Source organism: Bombus fervidus, chromosome 9 (genome assembly GCF_041682495.2).
Source record: "Bombus fervidus isolate BK054 chromosome 9, iyBomFerv1, whole genome shotgun sequence".
In the NCBI taxonomy this organism is placed as follows: domain Eukaryota; kingdom Metazoa; phylum Arthropoda; class Insecta; order Hymenoptera; family Apidae; genus Bombus; species Bombus fervidus.
In genome coordinates, this window is record NC_091525.1 from 11,148,856 (window position 1) to 11,173,594 (window position 24,739).

A 24,739-nucleotide genomic window follows, 5' to 3' on the forward strand; every position below is an offset into this window, starting at 1 on the left:
TCCGTTACATGAAAAATTCATCGTGTTCGAACTGTTCGTAATCGTAGATTGTGCGGTCGATTTTCCCTTAAAGGTATATTTCAATTACGATGGATCAAGAATTTCCTGGGATTAAGATCGAAGTTGGAGCGATTCGTTGAGTTTTAATCGAATTAGATGGAACTGCAGAATTGATACTGGCAAGAGCTTTCGTTCTCTCTGACGCGAATATTCTGGCCTTCTTTCTAGTTGATGATTTTAACCCTCAACTGGTACTGTTGGATTGTATAACACTTTGGATTATATTTCAGTTAAGTGCTACTGTCCTCGAATTTTTCTGCCACGATCTCGCTCTTGCTTCCGACAAACAAATGTACTTTATCGCAAACATTTCAAAATATTTTCAAATATCGCCTTAAATTTGGTGAAATTAATCCTTTCTAGATCAAATCTGCTTAATATATTTTAAATAAATGGAGCTAAACAATGAGAATGAGAGATAATTTAAGAGGTTAATTTGAGCTTGCTAAGACCCGCTTCTTAAGAACCATCGTCTCGTTAGATTCACCTTGACCTTATACTTCTCTACCATTGGTTTCGCCACAATGCCCATGCTTCTGTATCATTAAATAAATCGTTTGCTTGTATGAAACTCTTCTTCCCTAATTTTCAACATTTCTCTTCTTTTTCTTTTTTTTTTTTTTTTTTTTTTTTTTTAATCAAAAGATACAGATCCAATTTTAAAGAAAACAGCTGGATTAAAGTCAAGGACATTGTCCAACCTCCTTGTAAATTAGTCGATGGAAGTGTAGCCATTAAGCGGAATTGAATAAATGTTTTTTATCTCTGTGTTCAAAATTTATTTTGAACTGGGTCGGTCAGATTAATTAAAATTCTACGTTCTGTGTTTGTATTCGGCGATTAATTCGGAATGAACCGAAGCACGTGTTCTCTTTAGATATCGAAATCGATATCGAGAAATTTTCGAAGAAACAGATCATTCTTCGTACTCTCTAATTATTCCGTTACGTTTACTCAAGAGATTACAATAGACACGTCGATTACTTCGATCCCAAAAACCATGAAAAACGAATTTAGTTAATTATAGCTTTTTCACTGTACCTTTACCCCTTTTTAACTTTTTTACTTTACCATTTTTACCATTACTATACCATTCTTACTTATAGCTGTTTTACTTAACTTTTTTATCCTTTTCGCTTTCTCACACCTTTTTTATTCTAACTTCATCACGCTTAACGGCTCATAATAAATACGCAAGCGATTCAATCATCGATCAATCACCATTTACCACTACACTTACCACCGCAAACCAACAAAACCGTGATCACTATTACAAAGAGAGAAATTTCAAAAGTCACATACGCGATATTCAAACGAGTCGAGGATCGTACAAATTTCATCGTTTTTTCGTCGATACACGCAAGGACGGTGATAGAAGCGAATCATAAGCTCGGGTCGATTGATCGTGTCATCTCCAACGCTTCTTCTCGCTGAAAGTGCGATACTCACAGACCTCTCTCTCTCTCTCTCTCTCTCTCTTTCTCTCCTTCCCTCTCTCTCTCTCTCTGTTTCCCACCTTGTGTATAAAGTGTGTCCTGCGAGCTCTAACGGTCTTCTGCCTTGACCGAGTTGAGCGAGGTCCGTGTCAGATCTCCGTCTTGACTTTGACTCCGTTTTATCGTAAAAGTCATTTCCACGATCGTCGTTCGATCTTTCAATCGTGCCTCAAGATCCATGACAAAAAGGAAACTCTAGAACGAAACATGTAACCTACAACGACTTATTGTCGTATCTCGAGATTCACCACATATTGCTCGATCTCTCATCGATTTAGTGCTGACTAACTTTTGTTCCGAATGTCTTTTTGACAGATCGTCGAAAGTATCTGAAAAATCGTGACGACTTTTATATCGAACGCCCCGTATATTAACCCCTTAACACAGAAAATTTTTCCTCGGCTTATTGTACAAACGACCACGTCTTTTTATAACAACAAATATAACGTATTGTTGCACCTGTGTAATATACTTTCTATAAGATATCGTAGCTTGAATCCATAAAAATCAATGGATAACTCGATCGATTAAGCAGTTAGAGTATCTGATTAATCGTCGTGTATATTATAATTGCACATATTACGTATATTCATTATGTACATAAATTAATATAATTATATATATTCGCATGCAATTTGGTTTATAAAAGTTGTTAAAAAACGTAACGGGCTCCGTAATCGCTTATAATATACAAGGATCGCTTCAGAATGAATGATCGTAGTAGTCAAGAGGTTCTGTCAACACGTGAATCGATGATAAGAAGAAAAGGACGAAATGAAAAATGAGAAAAATGGCACGGTAACACGGTATCGATCGTTTAGTCGAACAGACCATCTGTCTGTTTCTATCGCAGTCTTGGAGGTTTCCTTTTTCCACGATTGGCACCAGCCTCTTGGGCCGCCTCCAACTTACCTCGACGCGTGTTCTCGCGATGCTGCACCGTCGTGCCGTTCCTGAATCCTTAATGCGACCTTATCGAGGTCTTCCATGAGGCAAACCGGCCTCACACCGTACGAGGAAGTGCGGGAAACGGCCACGCGTGAGGTCGAACATCCTCCGGATGTTGTGTCCATACTACTTTCTATTTTTTATTCTTTTAAGCACGTTGCCGTAATTTCTGTCACTTCTATACCACGATTGTCTTGCTACAGAAAGAAAGCTACGTTGCCAGTAGGTGTCCGGTGGACAGGGAAAAGAGTACACGACAAATTTTAATCAACAGGTACGCCAATGTTTTCTATATCGCTGTTTTTTTTTTTTCTTTTTTTACCTGTGATTCTATTAGTACAAGTCAATTTCACTTCTTTCCCGTTATTTTAAGCGAGATTCCAATATCAAAATCTAACACCTGATCTTACATTGCATTTTAGATATTATATATCGCGATATTTTTATATTCGCTCCCTTGAAAAATAATAATTCTGACTTTGTACACTTTTCTGTGTCGGAAAAATATTACTAACACAAGAAATACCTTTGAGGAACGTTTCATTTTCTAGAAATGGTATCACAGTCGGAGGTGAAATAGTTACTTGTACGCGTTTCATCTCGAAGCACATAGTAAATCATGAAAAAGGCTCGATTGCCAACCAGTTCGATGATACCTCAATCGTATGTCTTAACCAAGGTACCGAGAAGCAGTTAAAAGTCAAGACACGTGATTTATATTTCGTTCGCGTCGGAATAACTCCAACGAAGCCGTTGGTTGGTCGATTAAGTTTTTGCGGAGGATCGAGCCGTTGCTATCAGCGAATTGATACTCCCGCTGCTTTTACTTTGGACTACCGTTCACGGGGGAAATCTCTTCTGTGTGTATAAGAAGAGAGCGCGGCAAGAGTAATGGCTATGGTTTGTGAAATGAATTTACATAGCGTATCTAAGAAGAAACGTAATTGATAATATGTTGAGACGCAAAAACGTTTGGTAAACTTGTTAAAAGTGTATATTATCGGAAACTTTACTCGATGAAGGATAGAGTTTTAATAAAAGCCGAAATTGTCAAGCAATTGAAAGCGGAAAGTGAAAATTAATTGAAAAATTTCAAGATATCCTCTTTTCTCTATTGTAAAACGTATTTCCACCAAACGTAGCCGGAAATTAAACAAAATACCGATATGTTTCGCAACGTATGTTGAAACAGAGTAAACGGTTCGAAGTTTCGTAGTTTCAAATGGTCAAAACACGACCTGCCCAAATTTCACATTTCACCGGCAACATACATATACACACACGTGTGTATAGCTGTTTATTCTCCATAGGTAGCACAATGTGTAGCATAGGTGGTAGCTTCGTTCTATCGACCGAGCACAGCAGCTCGTCCCGTGACCTGACCTCGTCTGAACCCTCCATTCCGCTCTGCCTCGCTCTCTAACACAATCACCTAGTCCCTCTCCCTCTCCTCCGCCCTTCCGTCTGCGTCTCTCTCTCTCTCTCTCTCTCTCTGTCTCAATTCGTCTCTGTCTGCCTTCACCCTACCAATCTCCTCTTCCTCCTCCTCTCTTCAACGGTGGTAGTTTCTTCTACCCTGCACAGTCACCATCTCCGCCACCTCTCCTCCTCCTTGCTCCTCCGCCACCATTCTCCAACCGTACAAGAACCCTACCCGCCACTTTCTACACAATATTAGCGGCCAAACTGGAGCAACGCCCGAAACTCAAGCTCACACCCGTCCGACATCCGGTATATTTTGTCGATGAGCCTTAAAGAAGAAATATTCAGCGTTGAACGAAGCTAAACTTTTTTGTAGAATTTTCCACGAAACTGTTAAACATAGGATTCTTTATCTAATTCCTTCGTAAAACAAGACACATCTCTGCACTATATCCTTGCCTATTACGTGCACTTCAATTTCTCGTAAACGTATAAAGATCCATCATGATCACGGTGCTAATGGCTAAAATAAATTTACGAGCTATACTGGTCATCGCCGATCCCATTTAACCGATCCTCGCCAATCGTACCGGTGTACGCTATAATTTAGAACAAGTTGGAAGTTAGAAGTTGAACGCATCCTCCGTGGCCCGCAACCCCTTCACATTCGCTCTATTTGCACACTTTCGAGTCTCTGTGTCGATACCTTTCGTGCGTATCCTCGATCGAGCCGAACAACGAACGTAAAAGGAGAAACGGAAACGCCGTGCTTCCTGCTGGTATTTCCGACTGGTCGAACGTTAACAAAAATTTCTCTGCCTCCCCCTCGTGCAATCGCGCGGATTGTTAGCAACTGTTTGCAATTTCGTACATTCTTTTAGCTTTTCCGCGTTGCTTTTACATTTGATTCGATCGGATTCCATTTTGAGATTGGTTGTCGGTGGATTTATCATTGTTAGAGGAAGTGTGCTCGTCCAAAGTAAACGCGTTTCGAAAGTTAAGACCAGACGATGGAAATTTCGAAAGCCGAGGACAAGGTTTGTGTGTTCACGGTCGTGTGAAATATATATTATCTTAACTTTGCCTCGACTTCCGCTGAGACTTGTCGCTATGTTCCCCGTACGTGAGACATTTCAAATCTAGAAACAAAATGTGTGACTTTATGATTAGACCACGTACGTATGTGATACGATCTGTAATGAATGTATGACACGTTGAAAGAACCAATAAAGAAAGATTAGACGTAATTTGAAATCGCACCTTTCTATACCGTGTCTAACGCAAACACAAAATCTCTCTTCTTTTCGCCACGAACCAGAACCTAGGACCCCGATAATTAAACCTTCGGTCCCCATTCAACTCTCTCCATCGACCTGTTCGCTCCGCAGATGGAAATTTCCAAGGATTCGTTTCCCCTTGGTCCTCGAGGGGACGTCGTATAAAATCTAGGGTGTCCGTTACATATACTCACGATTTTATACGTACTCGTCAAGCAAGGAAAGGGACGAAAAAAAAAAAAAAGAAAAAAGAAGAAGAAGCAAACGAGAAGTCAGGATGGGGAAAGACGAGAACAACGAACGATGAATGTGAAAGGTATTGGTTAAGATTATCTTTCTTTGTAAAATCTTGCGTAATCTCATGAAAAGTCGTAATTCAATCTGTAAAGAATATTTACGCATTGAGAATTGAAGATAATTGAAACAAAATCTCGTCGAAAGGTAACGTTTATTCTTCTTCTTTTGTTCGGTCTGCAACGTGGATGCTTGTTGACCAAAAATTTACGATCATTCCTGTCCAACTTTCTCCGTTTTCCGTTTCACGTATTCTTCGAGCAAAACCTCTTTCTCTCTCTCTTTCTTTCGTTTTCTCTGATTTCTTCCTTTTCTCGTTTCTTTCTTCCTTTTCGATTGGTGCGTCTCTCTTCGGATTGGCTCGAGCTGCACCCTCTCTTTCTCGAGCAGCTTATTTGCGAGCGATGCCAGAATCTGAATTCATACGGGCCATTCGAGCATTATTATGCATTGTTACTGCTCGGAGCGACACGAAGGAGTCTGTGCTTTCAATGCATCCGGAGACCGTAGGCCTCGTATATAACGCGGACCGCCATGAGTGTCACGACAGGGATGAACAATGAGCCTTTGCCATGCGGCTCTCCGCAATCCTCGCCCTCCCGTTGCGCCGCGAAAAACTTTCTAGGCTGTTTTCGCGATAAATTCCAAATACGAGGGTCCATGTAGTGAGTTAATCCTGTGAGAGTTTGTTGATAATAATTCCTCTGACTTTTGTTTTATTTCGTGTTTTGAAACGTTCGTGTGTTAAAATTGCCGTGTAGAATTAATAGAAATATTTATTAGATTGTATCAAATTTTTTATTTTTGCAACTTTTAGCTGTTTTATTGTGAAATGAACTTGAGCGTTAAACTATGGATTTGAGACTAGATCGCACTTTTGTACGTCTTCAGTTTCTATGATCACAGGTCATGATTTTGGAATTGAGATTAGACGACATCAAATTTTGTATTTCTGTATTTGTAGAATAATTATTAATCCTGAATTTGTTATCGTTTTTATTGCTGCATTTTTGCGATTGAGCGTTGAGTTTACGTTGAATGTATATACCGAGGACTGAACTATAAATGAACTGAATTTTGTATATCGAACACTTTCAGCATCTATGTATTAATTTTATTCGACTGAGATAAGTATGCACAAAATTTACGTCCCAAGATTTTGCTAACCTCCTACCATGCCATCCAATCCAAACATGTAAGACTAATTCATTCCTTCAATATCCATGACACAAATTGCACACAGTATATAACTCGTTATTTCACGATTCTTTAAATCACCGCGAGAAACTCGTTACCATTTAGGTAACCGTAAAATTTCCAGCAAGTGCAAGCACTGCCAAGATCCAGATCTTTTATAATCGTTTGGTATAAAAGCAAACAAGTAAGTCAAGACGTACTCAAAATCCGAAGCCGTAAAGAAAGCTACGGCCACACAGAAAAACAACAAAGTCGTAATTCTCTGGCACGTTTCCTCGTGTTCATTCCATCCACGTTCGTTTAATTCCACAAGCCTCGTATTTTCATTTGCAGCGCATAAAGTCGTCGTTGGCCCGAGGCTATCTTCCAACGAATGGTGTTAATTTAATTATCCGTCCAGCAGCTGTCGTACCATTAAAATCGAAACAGGGGATAAAAAAAGATTAAGGAAAGAGATGAACGAGAGAGAAGAAGATAGGAAAATTGGATGATCCTTAACGATCGAAATTTCGCTCGAAGGTCCCGAGAATCGATGAAAATCGCACGTCGTTAATCTCTCGTCGTATATAAAATATACCGAAATGTTCGATCGTGCGCGTGTAGATGATAATGTAAATTAACGTTGCAAAGAAAGAGAAAAATAAGACGAGAAGAAGGGGAACCAGTGGAGCGCTATGCACCAGTTTTTATGGCGGACAGAGAAACAGCTGGACCGTACAGGCGAAAGCCCATTCCATCTCGAAACCGAAATCCCTCCACCTCGACTTTTCTTAAACACTTCGTTCTTCCAACGAAAGACCTCTCTGTGGGTAGTCAACAAATTTTTCCGAAAGTATTTTGATTCGTTCGAAACCGAAACGACACGTCCTATGTATTTTAAAAAATAATCGATGCTCCATAATTGACAATAGCTAAATCAATCGTACGATATTCGGTACTTATCATTGAATGGAAAATAGGTTGAAGTTAAAGTACAAATTGCAGTGGCTTCTTAAGTCGTCTTATAATTCGATTTTTTCTTTAATGGATTAAATAAAATATCGCTGAATATTTTAGCCCAGTTTTAATTCACTTAGTTTTTGAATATTTAATAGGGACAAGCTCTGAAGAAGAGGGCACAATGGACTTTCTTTTAAATTTAATATTATTCATTTTGTTCAATTTAGATGTAATACGATATTTATAAAAAAATACGAGATGGCTTTAATATTATAACAGTAAAAGATAGGAAAAGAAAATATATATTCTCTTTTCCACCATTTTATAATGTAATAATACGTCGATAACGCGTTACAATGTTGATGATAGAAGATTTATACAGCCATGAAACTCTTCTGAAACCCGTCGCCCGTGGGCTTACAGAATCAGTCTATTAGAAATCGGCCAAATAAACGCATTTGGAAGCGAAGAGCAAACGATCACTCGGTCGCTACCGTACTGACGTAACTGCGAATTAATTCAGTTCAAGCAACAGGCTCGTGCCAGCGTTGCCATAAGAAAGTTAAGTGACCTGTATCAAGTACCTTTTCTCTCCACGAAACACCTCGAAAAATTGGTCCAAGTATTTTCGTATCGACACTTTGATCAATTAAGGTAATTTAAATTTTATTAAACGCGAGTATCCTTTGGTTTATAGCGTCAAATATAATCGCGATATTTAAGTTATTAATGTGATACAACATAATCTCTGAAATTAGTTTGAAATTTTATTCGTAATTACTTTCAACACGAAGAGACACGTATAGAAATATCACAAATATCTTTTCGTGTAACAAAGTCGCATCGAGCCGAGGATAATCGTTTGAACCACTAGAACCCCTTTAGGATTATTCACGGAGAGCAAATAACGATTAAAGGGAATGAAAGAAGAGCTTGCTTTGGTCGGTTTGAACTGGTCAAGAGACGCAATTGGTCGAAAGGAACAGACGGCACTCACGGGACAAGAAAGTATCTCTTTTACGACGGCAGCTGCCAGCACTCACGATTTCTCGAAGCAGACGTATATATCGTTTGAATTTAGCGTCCATCGTAGCAGCCGTTTACTAACTCGAAAGGTCCTTTGGGAAGTCGTGTCTCGTGAGAATTCTTCAACGAAATTTTAACAGGCATTTCCTCGTTGTGCCAGGGATAGGAATAAATTCTTGGACGACTTAAATGTTCCGTGCAACTTTCGTGAAATTAGCGCGAGATTCTGGAACAATCAAGCAGTCTCGCTTTTCCTCGCTTTTCCTCGCTTTTAACACGTTCCAGTGAACTTGGTGTTACCAGTTGCCGTTGTTGTTACTTTTCAAGGCTGATTAAAATTCTTTGGTAAACATTATGCGTACCTTGTTATCAAAGAAAGTAATGGTTCTTTCGTAAAAGGTAATCTAATCTCTTTTAAAGTTTGAGATATTATTACGGACGTTTGCAGATGCATATTACTAATATAATATTATGACGTTTTTATCAGATTATTTTAAACGAATAGGAATTTCGGTAAAAGTAGAATCTGAAAAATCCATAGATTACGTTCTGATTATAAATTTCATAGTAGCCTGTGACGATTGATTGTAGGATTTTTACCTTGACCAGGAATAATTTTAACCTGTTACATAAATCCCACGACCACACATGCCGATATTTTGTTCAATTTTCTGTTATCCAGCCTACGATATAGTCGAACATAAATTATCTGACTAATTACAACAAAATTAACATGTACCTCGCAGTCATCCAATAAGATACGCGTACAGTAAAATTTCAGTCGAATAACAAAGAAGCATTTACATAATTGTTAGAGAGGCGACCGATTTATCGACGAGTTGCGCACAGAGCAGAACACCGTTCGCCATGGTGATTCATTTTTCACTATGATTCCCCGTAGGCAGGAAATATCGTCACGACATGCAACGACAGACGCCGAGGAAGCGCCGACATGCAAAAGAAGAGCAAAAAAGAATGGAAAGTATAATAGAGTTTACATGGCACTCCTCGCGTGCTCTGGGGCGAATGAGACTCAGGGACGTTTTTTTAAGGGGGTCAAGGGGACCCCACGCCCCGGGGCCGTCTTTATTAACGTTGACCTCTCTTTCTTTCTCTCTAGCTCGAAATCGAAATTCTCAAAATTTCTTACAAAAATGTGCCTCCGCTTATCCCAATGTACAGACTTAAATTTCCGTTGAGAGTAATCGTTTATTCTTTTCATTTCCATCGTACGTTTACTGTCCTCTAATTCGTTCGTTGATAAGGGGTTATGCATTGTAGTTTGAATAGAACGAATCACAAGAGCAAAGATCCGTTTCAGAGATGGCCGACGCTCTGAGAAAGCTATTCGAGGCGTGACACTAATTTATGGACACGTTAGCAGCACGCGTATCAGCCAACGAGATCCGTGCAACCTTAAACTTGCATCCGTGCGTATGATTGCATAAAACTGCTGACTTTGCTGTAGTCACGAATGCGGTTAATGGAATATCATTGGTGACGTCGTAACACGTAGATACTGGCCTTTCCTGTTATAAATGCCAATTAAGTAACTAATTTGTACGCGGAGTTTCCGAACGTAAAATTTTACTTGTCGATTAACAATGTATTATATGTATAATATGATGCTGTAAGGGGGTGAAGTTAGATCAAGTTAGAGTCGCAATTACGAAAGAAAAGAGATATACGAAAAATATTTTCGTTGTATACCTTGAAGATATTGAAGTAAACGCAAAGATTCGTCTGACGAGGGAAATTTTTTTTTTTTTTTTTTCTTTAATTGCATGGCGATCTCCGTGTTACATTAGTTCACGAATACGGTATTCTCTTCACAATGTCACGACCGTCGTGCGTGATTCCGGCACGACGTCACGGTCCCATTGACACCAACCACAACCACCTTAAACACCCATAAAACATTTTCGTGACCTCTTTTTCGTGTAATTCGACGAACAGAGGCTTGTTCTCCATTTCCGGTGACACGAAAGCACCAATACACTCGGCACGCTCGAAAAAACCTTTCACACGTTCCGCCGATATATTGTGTGTACCGGAGAATTCGTAAACGATACCGCGGGTTTCATTACTGATTTGAATGCTCCCGGTATACGTGGAATCGAGAGCGGCATGAATAATTCCGTTCTATTATTCTGCCATCTCGTAGTTCTATCGAAAATACGTAAAAACTAGATAAATTACGATATTCTCCGCTTAATGGGCACAACGTTATAAAAGCGGAAGTTTAAACATTCGCGAGAAGTATAAACGCGGTGCGATACATAGAGTGTGCTCGTCATAATATTTGGAATATGAAACAAATCTGTGGTTATATCTACAACCATCCATAATCACCGATTGTTTCCGATCGTAAAAATACAATAGTTCTCGCGTATTAAACAAAGCGTATTAAACAGAACACGTGTTTATTTTTTGTAAAATCAATTTATTTGCCTGTACGACGATTTACGAATAGAGTGTAGTGGGTGGAACGATTCTCAACGCCCACATTGGGTACGTTTTATTAAATTTGTTTTTTTTACGGCTCTTTACGGTATAATCTATACATAGCAGTACGTTCCAGAAACGGAAATATATTTTACACAATGGCCATACACGTGACTGTAATTGGAGGGAGAAATAATTGCCTCCACCTATGAAAGTGTGCAAGTGTTCCTACAAAACGCGTACGTTCCTGAATGCGGTTACATCAATGAGCGTAGCTTCTTAATGCTATTACTGTAATTTATGACCGCGCTATATCGTTTCCTCCTAGTGTATATATATACACACGCATTACCAGAGAATGGAAATATCGGAAGCATCATCGGTATTATTTTTGCGTGGCTGAATAAAGAACGTGACTCGGAAGAAGGCGGTCGGGAGAAGAGTGTGTGAACTAGCCGAGGAAATCTTTCGAGAATACGTTACGTATGAGAACATAGTTCATATAATTTCGTAGCATCATGCCAGAAAACTTGCATTGGCGAAGAGGAGCTTCCTGTAGGAGGGAGCCTTGGGTACCCGGCGATGAACCATCGTTCTAGCGCGACACGAGGTCGCGAAAAGACACGAGCATCACCGAAGCTCGGTCGAACGCGGCCGAGACGTAACGAAAGCGTACGAGGCCGCAGCCACAGGGGTGGGGACTCGCGGACGTTCAGTAGCTGTGCTCAGTCGAGCCAGCGCCGTGATCGGAGTTGGAATAGTGACTGGTGAACTGTGTTCCGAGCAGGCGTATCCGCTCTCGGCGTTCTAGTCGCTCCTGTAATCACGCGTACACGAAATTAATTCGGTTCGGCTGACTAAACCGAGGTCGAATATTCGAATCAGTCGTCTCGTCTCTCGTTCGATCGTTTCTTTGGCTCCCGCCGTATACTCCTCCTACAACTTCTCTGTCTTTCTCCTTCGTACACGCTCGATTCACCGACAGTTTAGTTGTCACTGCTCGTTAACCGCCGTGATTGACTGTCGCGAAGGCCTTTTTTTTACGGAGCCGCCACAGACATGGCAGTGAAAATGCGGTAGTGACAGTGGTACACTAGAGACAGGGATAAGAAGGCAATCCCTGACTGCGTTTTGTAGGCGCGAGGACGCCACGAGTTTACTCGAGAAAATCGAAGTGAACGAAATTACGGGGAGAGGCTCCTTGAAGCCCAGGGCCAGAAGTTATGACGAGCTCGTGTGTTCGAGGACGAGGAATTTACGCGCATGTGTCCAGTGGGATTTAGTGTCGGCGATAAACCATTCTTTCCAGATCTGGATACCTTGCTCTCGACACCTACGGGACCTGGATTATCTCATGTCAGGATGGCGCTGGCGCGGTACGTACTCTCCACTCTCAACACTCCGAACCTCGTCGTCATCGCGTTTAGGGTGGGTCTTTGCTCGGATGTATTTGTTTTTCCTCTTTCTCGTGCCTCGTTCAATGTTATTAAGTGTTTTTATTGATCCAATACCACGGTTCGACGTAGCCAAGCGTTATCGGTTCTCGTTGTTTCGGGTTATTCATGGTTTATCTCGATAATATTATGCATAACCGTATCATCGTGATAGGTCAAACACGTTGCGGTGGCCACCGGTGACCGGCATTTGTCTTTTTAACCTCACCGAACACTGACGTTACTAAACTTTTCTCAACGATTAAAATAATAAATCGGTACCAATGAAATGTCGATCTTCTCGATAAAACGTCAACTGTTACATGATTTGTTTTCCTTCTTAGCGAACTAATCTATTTATTGACAAATTGTCTATGTAGAACAGATGACACGTCTAACCTCCAAATGTAAAATATAAGAAAATCCACGGATGCTCTTGACGTTCATGACAACCAATAACAAGATTTTAATATTTTTATTAGAAGTCTTCTTGACATTGTATATACAAAATTTATACTAAATTTATTTTTAATGTGATTGACAATTGACGTTCAAACGAAATTTAATAGGCGACACGTCAAATTCACACTTTGGGAAGACATTTCATGTGCGCTTACCTAATAAGATAATTTTTAAGAATTTAATCGGTGATTAAATAATAATCGTTAAATTAAACGCTAATTATTGTACATCTGTAGGAAATTGCATTCTATTTTTACAACATTACGATAGAACTCATTTACACGTTTCATTAGAAATACGTTTTTCGCGAATGTATACCGGTGTCCCTTTGTTTTGAAGTATTCTGCTGCAGATGCCGGTATCTGCTACATAGAGTGCGCACTGGTCAACGACCTATTCCTACCATACAACTATAGTCAAGAGATTTAACAGATTTATATACGCTCACGGGTATATTTACATAGCTGTCGTATGTGTTCTTTCTCGACGTGATGCGTACACGATACCGGGAGTCGTTATTAGTTTGAAAGTTCTTGGTCAAGTCGGTTGCATGGCGAAGCAAAGACGTCAAGGTTAGTACACCTTTTTACGTTAAGTCGACCTTCCGAGTACGATGCGGGCTTCGTCACGGTTCGACAATCTGCCTTTATACTGAAACGTTTGACCGTGAATATGAGTCGATTTAATTCAAACATAGAAACATAAACAATCATATCTTCCGGTCAGTTATTTTCTTTCTCTCTTTCTTTGTGTTCAGAAAATTCTTCGATCGACAATCGGTGCCACTACGCTGTCTAACGTATACATAGTTACGTACAAGACGCGTATAGGTTAAGATAATGTATGTTTTTGTTGTGTTGACTGAAGACTTCATTTTAAAAGTATATTCGTATATTTATAACGAATATTAGTCTACAAGGTTGTAAAAATGCTTTCAGAAGAAATTCATGAATTTTTGTAGATTATTTTGTAACATAGATCATAATCACGAATATATATATATAGCGGCGAATAAAAGAAAGTTCAAGATTGATACACTATGAATTTTGGTCTTAAAAAGACAATAAAATCTGCGGGCGGATACTCAAAATGAAACTTCAAACGAGTTAATGGATAGGGTATACTTAACAGATTAAATAGAAATAAAGGAAAATCCACTAAATATCAAATGAAAACGTAACGAAATAAACATTGAGTTTATATCTTTTTACAGGTAGAAACACACAGTTTTAAGAGGAAATTTCATCTTTGTCAGCTTTGTTTTATATTATAATATAAAATTATAATTATAAACGATCTTATCTTGGATTTTTGTTTTAATATTATGAAACATCTGAAACAAGGGTCGAGTTTATAATTATTCACGGCACTGTATATTATGTTTACATAGTGATCGCTCTTATTATTATCTTATTAAATATAAATCCGTTATTAAAATTATTCCAGCTTTTTATATCTTTTATTTTATAAATTTTCTTTTGTCCGCCACTATATCATATTACTTTCTCTGTTCAAACTTTTTATCAGCGCGATAGAATACGCAGCGTGGTAGTAAACAGCCTTCGTAGCACATACTTAATGCTCGCGTACGATCGAATCGTGACAGAACTGGCAATGAAGCTTTCTACCAAACAACCCGTGGTCGTGCTTGCGCTCGTATGCCATCGCCAACACAACAACATCGCCTTGTGCTCTAAACCATCGGCGGTTAGAATGTATTTCTTTGTGGCTGCTTTATCGAACGTTGGCTTATCTCGCGGACGCAACGTTGAAGGCCTCTATTGTAATATTTCGTTCGATTCGGTTTGACAAAGGTGGGTGAGGAATAATAGTGTCGGGAGCAAACGAAACATTTAGTAATTGAATGTAGCAAATGGTAGGGGGTATCCGTACGAGCCGACAAATGGGCGTACACCACTAGTAGTTTCACCGACAGACCTCCTCCTCTTGATGAAGACTCTATTACTCATTACACTTCCTGCCCGGCAGAACGTTATCGACTAAAGTGATGAATCACGAGGCTATAAGCAGATCTTCGACTTTATAATTACAATTTAATGAATGCGGCTACGATGATCGTGTGGAACTTCACCTGCTGCTAACCTTGGCATTGTGTAACTAAACTTTAACGCGAACTTACATTTCCAACCAGTCACTTTTTTTATGGTTAGACCTGCTCAGTGCTTGATGGATTAAAAGTACATGTTGCGTTTTAACTTATTAGCGGATTGCAAGCATACACGTGATTGCACATGCATCAAATGCATTTGCTTAAGTTGTCATTATAATATTGTTTATAGTGGTGGAAGAAGTTGTCGGAATTAACTTCCTATATATTTCGTTGCAATTTGTAAAATTCCACTACGCGCAGTTTTTAGATTTTGTGTAAAGTTGAGGTGAATATAGGCCGTGATAGTGTAAGTGTAGTTTAACTGGTGGTGTTTTGGTGAGACAAGGTGGTGGTTCTGCTGCGGGTCACTGGTGTCGCTACTGAGGTACTGCTACTTTTTTTTTTCTCATTTTTGATGCCGCGGAAGAAAAAGTGCTGTTGCTGGGATTTGAACCCGGGTTCGAACGTTCGTAACCTAAGGCCTTAACCACTGCGCTACCGTCGTCCGACACTAGTTAGTGTCGAATGGTGGTATTTTGCTGTCGAGTGCTGCCACATAGTCTATCGATAATAAATGTAAAAATGATAAAAGATGTAGAATGTTTAACTATTCGGATGATTTTTCTTTGAAATTTAAATGACGATACGTTGTTAAGGAATTCTGCGCTACTATTTTCGGAATACTCCTTTTTGCCTGGTGTATCGATAAACATTTAGGAACTTCGTGTATTTTTAAGCTTTTTTCTTTCTTCGTGCTGATAAATTCTTAAAAAATTCAAGATCTTGTTGTTCCTTAACGGTCGATAAATGCTTGAAAATATACCACGTGTTTTCATTTTTTTTTTTTTTTTTTTTTTTTTTTGTTTAAGCGTGAATCGATGAAGATATATGTTGTTCGAGTGACTTTTCATATTTTAGACTTATACTGTTTTCTTTCTCATTTCTTTTTTTTTTTTTTTAACTATATTTTCACTCGTTTTTAAGCATTGATTTACCTCGACCCTTTCTCTGACAAAATCGAAATCAAGGTAGTTCGCAGTGAAGCCACTAAAACTACATAGAAAGTTCACGCTATCATAACATCTCCGAAATTGTCTGGCTCGAGTTCACACGTGAAAGCTTCACATTTGAACAGAATTTCGAATATAGAATCACTCAGTTGGTCTTTCTCATTAAAACGGTTACGATTTATATTACGTGAACCACAAATAAATCTTGATTTTTTTTGAAAATACATACATCGTATTAATTTAAACTATGTGTTTTTCCTATTCTAATTTCTCAACGTATTGAAATATGCAGTATTTAATTCGACTTAATTTCGTTCACAAATAATCTGACTCCTTTCTGCGTAGATGTATGTAATAGGGTCCAAGCGATTAACCAATCGCGTAAAATCGTCTAATTGGCAAGAGAAGCGTTTCTCCCGAGGACACTCGCTGCGCGAAAGGTAATTTCAAATCATTAACATAACTCAAAGCGAATCGACTGTCGTTCCACGATCAATCAGTGTCTGGTGAAATTACGTTAAACGCTTTACGATGAGAATTGATCGACTCCTGGGTAGTGGCAGTTCCTCACCTAGGACAGATGTCGGTCGATGCAATTCTCTTTCTACGATATTGCGTTAATCCCATGAGAAACATCTATCGAACCACGGGAAACGTATTGGCTATAGATTACCTGCAATTAATCCTCTGATTTTACCGCAATTTATCTCCTTGAAAGGGAATAATTAATTTCAACTACAACTGTAATATTTGATGATTTATTTGACTTTTGGTGAAATTTCCGCGATGGCGTTTGGTAGAATTTTCGCGACTCGCTGCTTTACTCGATCTACCATTTCATAATAAAAGGAATTAGCGCAAGAAATCGATCAGCATCGAACTTTAAACTCGCGTGTAACGAGCGTCATTTAGAATCACAGAAAAACCAAACTGATTAGGATTAATCGTTTTGTTTTCGAGAAACTTAAAGAAAATTAATCAATTTGGCTCGAGTAACCTCGCGGCTTCTGCGCATCTTTTCGAATTTGTTTTAAAATGTTATCGCAATGCTAATACAATGTCAAAGTTGCGACACGCATGATTCGTTCATAAAAGATTTTCATATCAACATTTCACTTTGGTGAGTCATTGGACGTTAATTTCCATCTGTTGGAAACACGGTAAAGCGATACAGGTTCGGCGATAAATTCGAGGACATTGACGACGTGTTCGGTAGCGTAAAAGTTTTTAGCATAACGTGCTCGCTGATTGTCGCGTTAGATGAATCGGAAAAGCTCTTCGACCTTGCGTTACGACGTTATCGCGTTTGCGTCATAATATTTTCTCGTCAGTGACACACTGAAAAAGGCAGAAATCGCTTTGAATGCTCTTTGTCCCCTTCGTGTACACACAGCTGTTCCATTATCGTTGTCTGACGACATCTAAAATATTCTTGCCCTTGTATACACTTGCATACATATACAGTCATAAGTATGTATCTGAACACTTTGATCGATTCGTATAATACGAAGTAATAGAAGATGAGCCTTATTAAAGTGCAAAAGTTCGTGGCGAACAGGTATTTTCTTATAGAATCCGAAGAATAGAAAATGAAATTATCTAGTAACTCATTATGTTTGGAACTTAAATCCTATTTGCCATACATCATTTTATAAATAATTTACACTGCGACTAAGAGGCGACATTTCGTGACTGTAATACGCACTTCTTTTTGTTTGTCTATCGACCATCGTATCTGCGGTTGATACTAAATTGAAACATCATTGGAAAATCATACGAAGGTTATGTTACCTAAGTACAAATCGTTCATCGTGCATTTTCCATAGATATTTTATAATACAAACGAATATTCAATTGTAAAGTGCATATTAAAATACGTTAAATATTATAATTAAAAGAGATATACAAAGAACGGTTGAAACACAGTACATTATACATATTCACGAAGGTCTGCTAATTTATAAGGATATTTTCTAGATAAACGTTAATCTTATGTATCATTTCTTACAGTCCCTTTCTCTCTTTCAATTCAAACAAGTGATAACCAAAATAAATTATACTAATATATTATATTATATTCAATATATTATATTCATGAAGGTCTGTAAATTTATAAGGATATTTCCTGGATAAACGTTAATCTTATGTATCATTTCTTACAGTCCCTTTCTCTCTTTCAATTCGAACAAATGATAACCAAAATAAATTATACTAATATATTATATTATATTCAATATATTATATTCATGAAGGTCTGTAAATTTATAAGGATATTTCCTGGATAAACGTTAATCTTATGTATCATTTCTTACAGTCCTTTTCTCTCTTTCAATTCAAACAAATGATAACCAAAATAAATTATACTGATATATTATATTATATTCAATATATTATATTCATGAAGGTCTGTAAATTTATAAGGATATTTCCTGGATAAACGTTAATCTTATGTATCATTTCTTACAGTCCCTTTCTCTCTTTCAGTTCAAACAGATGATAACCAAAATAAATTATACTAATATATTATATTATATTCAATATATTATATTATATTCATGAAGGTCTGTAAATTTCTAAGGATATTTTCTGGATAAACGTTAATCTTATGTATCATTTCTTACAGTCCCTTTCTCTCTTTCAATTCAAACAAATGATAACCAAAATAAATTATACTGATATATTATATTATATTCAATATATTATATTATATTCATGAAGGTCTGCAAATTTATAAGGATATTTTCTAGATAAACGTTAATCTTATGTATCATTTCTTACAGTCCCTTTCTCTCTTTCAATTCAAACAAATGATAACCAAAATAAATTATACTAATATATTATATTATATTCAATATATTATATTATATTCATGACGGTCTGCAAATTGATAAGGATATTTTCTAGATAAACGTTAATCTTATGTGTCATTTCTTACAGTCCCTTTCTCTCTTTCAATTCAAACAGATGATAACCAAAATAAATTGTACTGATATAATATAAATAAGTACCAAGTTTATACAATTATAGAGGAGAATGTTTGTGAAGTTCGTCAATGATTTGAAATTATTAAATATATTGTCTGCGATCTTTTCTCGATTGTTGATTCTAGTCGTTCTTCCGTTTTTCTCCGAGGAAAATCTCGAAATATCCTAGCTCCAAGGCAATGAATTACCCCGAAATAGAACGTTGTTTCTTTGAAATCGTATCGATCTTCCGCGTCCTCGTCACCTTTTTAACACCGTCGACGCCGTGTTAAATTTAAGATCTCCCCGTAGAAACTTTAGAAATTTCATCGTCGTGCTAATCTCCATCGATTAATCATACGAAAATATCGCTCTCTTGCACATTAAACATACTATCGTTAGAAAGTCTTAGGACTGCCTGGATTCTTTATTTTCGTTTAGTGTTAGTTTAATGCGAGCAGTTTTGAAGTAATCGTTTCATTTTCAGAGTACTGCGAAAAATATGGCAAAAGAGCAATATGTGAACAATATTGTTGCTCGCGTTTATCTCATCCTCCCTATATTTTTATCCATTTTTGTAACTTAAGAGTGCGAAAATTACATTTGCGATGTTATCGTTTCATGAAAAATCACACTTTGTTTTCTGAATCGGTTGTGTGTACTGGTCGAAAGATATCGCGACGATGACAAATTATAATAATTCGACTAACAAGTGTGCTCGAAGTACGTAATTGCCCGACGATTATTTTTAAACGATTGCTCACCGTAGTCTGGGTAATTTGAACATGTTTGAAAATCATAAAAGGCCGAGACCGAGTGTTTCAAAATATTTACTCGTGCTTTCAATGTAGTGGTAATATTTTTTGCTGATTTTTATACGATAATTATCGAAATCCGTTCTTTTTTTTTTTTTTTATTATTCACTCGTTTAGATATTTTATTGAATCGTTTAATAATGTTATCCCTTTAGTACTAATTCCTCGATTTAGCGTCAATTTTTCTAGATATGTTTGCTTTCTTATGGAAAAACCAAGTCCTTGAGTAGAACGTTACACGTCGTCGGTAATTCTCCTTTCTCCCAATGTGTATACGAACACAAAGCGAAAGAACCTTCGATCGATCATCGTATCGTGGACATTGGTGCTCCGAAGTATTCTTACTGTCCTTTGCCTTCCCGTATAACAATTTGTATACATTTCAGCGAGGCTCGCTGCGTGGAACGGTTGAGTAAACTTGGTTAGCGCTCTCTAATTTTACGTGCTCGTACGTGGAGGACGGAATAATTGTCATTGGTGTAGGAAGGAACGATTGACATTAATTCAATGACGAAAGGAATGGAATTGAATTGAATTGAATTGGAAATAAAGTACTTTTTATCGTTCTCTTTTTATTCTTGTTTATGTACACACTTCTCGTGCTTCTTTTAATCTTTTATTATTTTTATTGACATTGATCTCGTTACTGAAGTAGAAGAATTCCATAACGAGTAATAAAATGTGGAAAATTATTATTTTTTTTTTTACTAAGGAATGCTTTTAAACGTTTTTCTAAAAAGCATTCATCCCTGTTATTTGTTTCTTTTCTTTTCTGCAATGCGATTAATACGGTATCCGTGCGATGTTTATAACTTTGTAAGATTTGATTTCTTGAAGAATCGATTTCCTTATTTTTAAATGTCCATCCTTTACGCATGTGTTGTTCGATAAATTTATAAATAAAAGATCTGCCAGTTGATCGAGCAATCTCGTTATAGAATTTTCTGTACTTCGGTACTTTGGGAATTTTCTTCTACTCCCAGAAGTAAAATTACTATTTACAAATTCTATTAAATAATCGAACACGGTAATACAAATATGGTACGTTAACAGCCATTGAAACGTTCGTTGGTAATAAACTTTTATCGACAACTCCATCGCAACTTCGAAATCATTTATCATTATCCCTGGTAATTCCACTCACTTAGCCTCTCTGATAGCACTATTTTTCAAAGTCCACAGACAGCCGCTCGTACCTCAACCTTCGAAAATCTACCAGGAATATCTCTGTGTTTCTAATTCACCCACTTTTTCCAAAACATTTTTCTTCTATCCAATCCTCATCAATCTTCACCGTTTCTTAGCTTCGTATATTAACGTACATTTTATCCAAGCCAGTAATTAATCTTTATTTATTTTTGCTTTCGATATCGTTTACGTAACTCGGAGTTGCTGCCATTTTTCGCTTGTTAATTCCGATCTGTTTTATAAATAAATATATCAGGTTCTTGTTAATTTTATTTAAGATTAAATTTATTTTTAAAATGTATCAAACTCCCGTTGCCTTTTTACCATCGCATTGAAGCAACTTCATTAAAGCTATTAGTTCGCTATTGGTGTTTTTGAGTAGTTTCTTTCAATTCTCATAGGTGCATAGATTTTTTATATCTTGAAAACAGTCACAAAGAAATTATTCTGCTATTATTTCAAAGATAGTAAATATTCGTATCCTGTATACTTGTCCCTTTTAACTCTCGTCTCATTTTCCTTATCAAATCCCCAAATATATTTTACACGTAACTGTAAAGTCCAGATAAAGCGAACGGAACTATCGCTAACCCTCGTAAAATTTGAAAAGGTTTCTATGTATCGTTCAGAAATATCTTGGAAAATATACACGTTTGAAACATTTATTAAAATGAACACACTTTTCTTAAAAGTTCAGCAGAAACATTTTCTACTGTAAACTCGTTTTAAATAAGAAATAAGGCGTGATCGTTTGTGTTAAAATGAAAATTGTATTGAGAATAGAAAGGTGTGTCGGTATATCTACAGTGAAAAAGTATTTCGTTTCTGGGCTACTAAAACTACTAATAATCGAGTCCATACGAAACCAATATTAGTTTATAACTTACGTCGTACTAAACTCATCGGTCGACGAAATATTAACCCTGTTACGGTTCTCGAATATTGTATGCTTCTATCTCGCTTTACTATCATCGAAATAATAGCACTTTCAATATTTAAAGAGTCTCTTGAGCATAAAATTCAAGTGCGTAACTAACGAACAGCGATAACGTTATAGCAATATACCTGTACGAATTGCAAGTACAATATATTTCTCCCCGGGAACCGTAATAAATCGAGATATATTGTACGCAATAACATTTAATTTCTGGAAAATATTACATTGCATTTGCGCACATTTTTCTGCCAACGCTATTGTCTAGATCATTTGCATCCTTGAAAATTTATATTAGCCTACGAAATTTGCCTTATTTTAATAATTCTAAAAAATCCAATAACCCACGATCACCGAGGCAATCGAACGTGTTGAAGTTGTTCGAAGTCGATCTTTCCAAACATGCTGCTGCAGCTATTACGAACGAAGTTCTGTATACCACCTTGCACCACCCCATCTACTCCAAGAGAATTTTTCTCCCGGAAGTCCACGGCGGACCCTCGTTTCTAGTCTCGCACCGTGATAGTCTTGTCGGAAAAACACTTTCAACGCTATTATTATATCGCGACGGAGAGAGTCGAGGCCAATCGATGTCCGGTGCGCGATGAAATAAAGCCGTGCACAAAGGCGGACGCGTCAGGGCGGCGGCGGCGGCGGCGGCAGTGGAGGCAGTGGATCGCTTGCCGATGGTGGAGGGGGAACGGAAGGAAGGAAGGTTGTCCCTCGCTAGCGGCAACCTTCAGCTTCAAGGGTACAGGGCCGTAACCGACGTCCCCTTTGCTTTTTCGCCCTCTTCACTCTTTCCCTTCGTTGGTCTACCGAGCCTGTTTCGTGGAATGCAAAAGCTCGAAAAACGGCCTACCTCTTCCAGGAATTCTTCTTCATCTTACGATTCTCTGTCTAAATTTCTCTCTTACTTTGACTAATAACGATTTGAAAAGGTTTAAAAAAGTTCCTCGGGTCTATAGATTTCTCATTTGTTCGCTTCTGTCTCTTTGGATTTTTGTGCAAGCAGAAATTGAACGCAAGTTGTGGATTAAATTCGTTAGGCAGATGACACTCTGTGTTACTCTGATTATGTTATTTTTCATTAACACTTGTGACGATTTTTAGCGTGTCACAAGTATCCAAATTACAGTGAAAACGTTACCGTTAATGTCTAGATTTCATTTCTTTGGTTATTCATAAATGTATATTTATTGTATAATTTTTTGAATAATCCACTTACACAAAGTGTAAGAATGAATCCAACTTTGTTTTCCTTTAGAATCTTTTGTCTTATTTAATTCGAAAGTTCGAAGGGTCAGATACATCCCCACCATTTCTCTAATTTCCCTTTCCGCTTTTCCCTTTCCGCTTTTCCCTCGCCGTTGAAGCAAAGTGTAGGTAAAGTGAGTCGATCGACGGACACCATAGACGACGTGTCAGTTTGCAGCAGGCTTCCAGATGATTTGTCTCATGCACTGTTTGACCTGTTTGCTTAGCAGGATGGATCTGAACGAGAGGTTAGTACGAATATTTTCTCGATTTTAAAATTCGCAGTGTTATAAGAAGCTTCGAGTGGCTGTTTTCCTTGCGAGAAAGGAACGAATGTAGAAAAATGTCCGAAGGTCTTGAAGCCGTTTTTGTAAAGACTTTTTGCGTGATGGTGGTCGTGTTAATGGTAGAAGGAAAATGGAGTAGATTAACAAGACATCGTTAGTAAGTACATGAACTATAGGTCATTGTCTTTGATAGGGTTAGAAGAATGACGTGAGGTTGTACGTTAAAAAAATGAATGGATTCGTATTACTCAGGAAAAACTGAGAGAAAAGATTTCTGCTTCGTCAAATTTATTTATTCACCAATCGGTAATTGTATCTTCCAGCAAGTATAAATTAGTTCACGTAACAGATTAATTTATTTTAAGATTAAAGATTAATCCTAGCTTTTCTTAATACGTAACAAAATTATATCTTAGTAATTCCTCGACCTTCTGCCCTCGATATTTTTATCTACTCGATACGTGTATACCTCTTACAGTATCTATGAAATATAAAATAAGAATACCATTAAATATTAAGGAAGACCATGAATGAAAGAAAACTTTTTTTAGGAGTTTCAATATTTTATTAGAAACTTTTCGTCGAATACTTTTAACATAGAAGCTCACAAATTTTCTTTCAGAAGAAAAAGTCTATTATATTTGTCGTTTCTTCGCTTCTTTCCTTCTTTTTCCAGTGTATATAGGATTCAAAGATTCGTTCGAAAATCTTACAATAGCATTTTTTTGTGGAAAGATTTCCTTTCTAAACAGCAACCATGTTTTCTTACATTCCCTCCCTCCTGTTTATTTCTTTTTGCTCGGCCTATACTTAGAACGATACCCAGTGTCAATAGACCCTCGCAATTTCTCACTTCTTCCTCGAACGAAACGTTAAGGGCGGTCAACATGTGGGTATGCCTGCGTTTGAAATGGTTTATCGACGATGGTCGGTTCTCTCCGAGGAATTCCTGGATCTGTTTGCTTGATCGGGGATCGAATATAGGCGAGTTTCGTGAAAACGGAAAAATGTTCATAGTATTTATATCCATTTATGGGAAGTTTGAGGGTGCCAGAATAGACAGAATATTCGCAATATGTATAAATACCATGAAAGAAAGTATTTGGTGGACGAAACATATTTCTGCTTAGATTCCATATTTCTTTTTTTCTTTTTTCTTTCTTTTTTTAACTGTAT

At 37.5% G+C, this 24,739-nt stretch overlaps 2 protein-coding genes across 2 annotated transcripts in view; both read left to right on the forward strand.

Annotated features, from left to right (window-relative positions):
• The window catches only part of Orc2 (origin recognition complex subunit 2), a 113,260-nt gene that overhangs the window by 75,614 nt on the left and 12,907 nt on the right, over positions 1–24,739 (forward strand). The gene's annotated exons all lie outside the window — the stretch shown is intronic.
• Rdx (BTB/POZ and MATH domain-containing protein rdx) overlaps positions 11,817–24,739 on the forward strand; it is a 45,581-nt gene continuing 32,658 nt past the window's right edge. Inside the window, exon 1 of the mRNA XM_072011025.1 lies at positions 11,817–12,480. Coding sequence (XP_071867126.1) covers positions 12,368–12,480 — 113 coding nt within the window. The 5' untranslated portion in view covers positions 11,817–12,367. The remainder of the gene's footprint in view (positions 12,481–24,739) is intronic.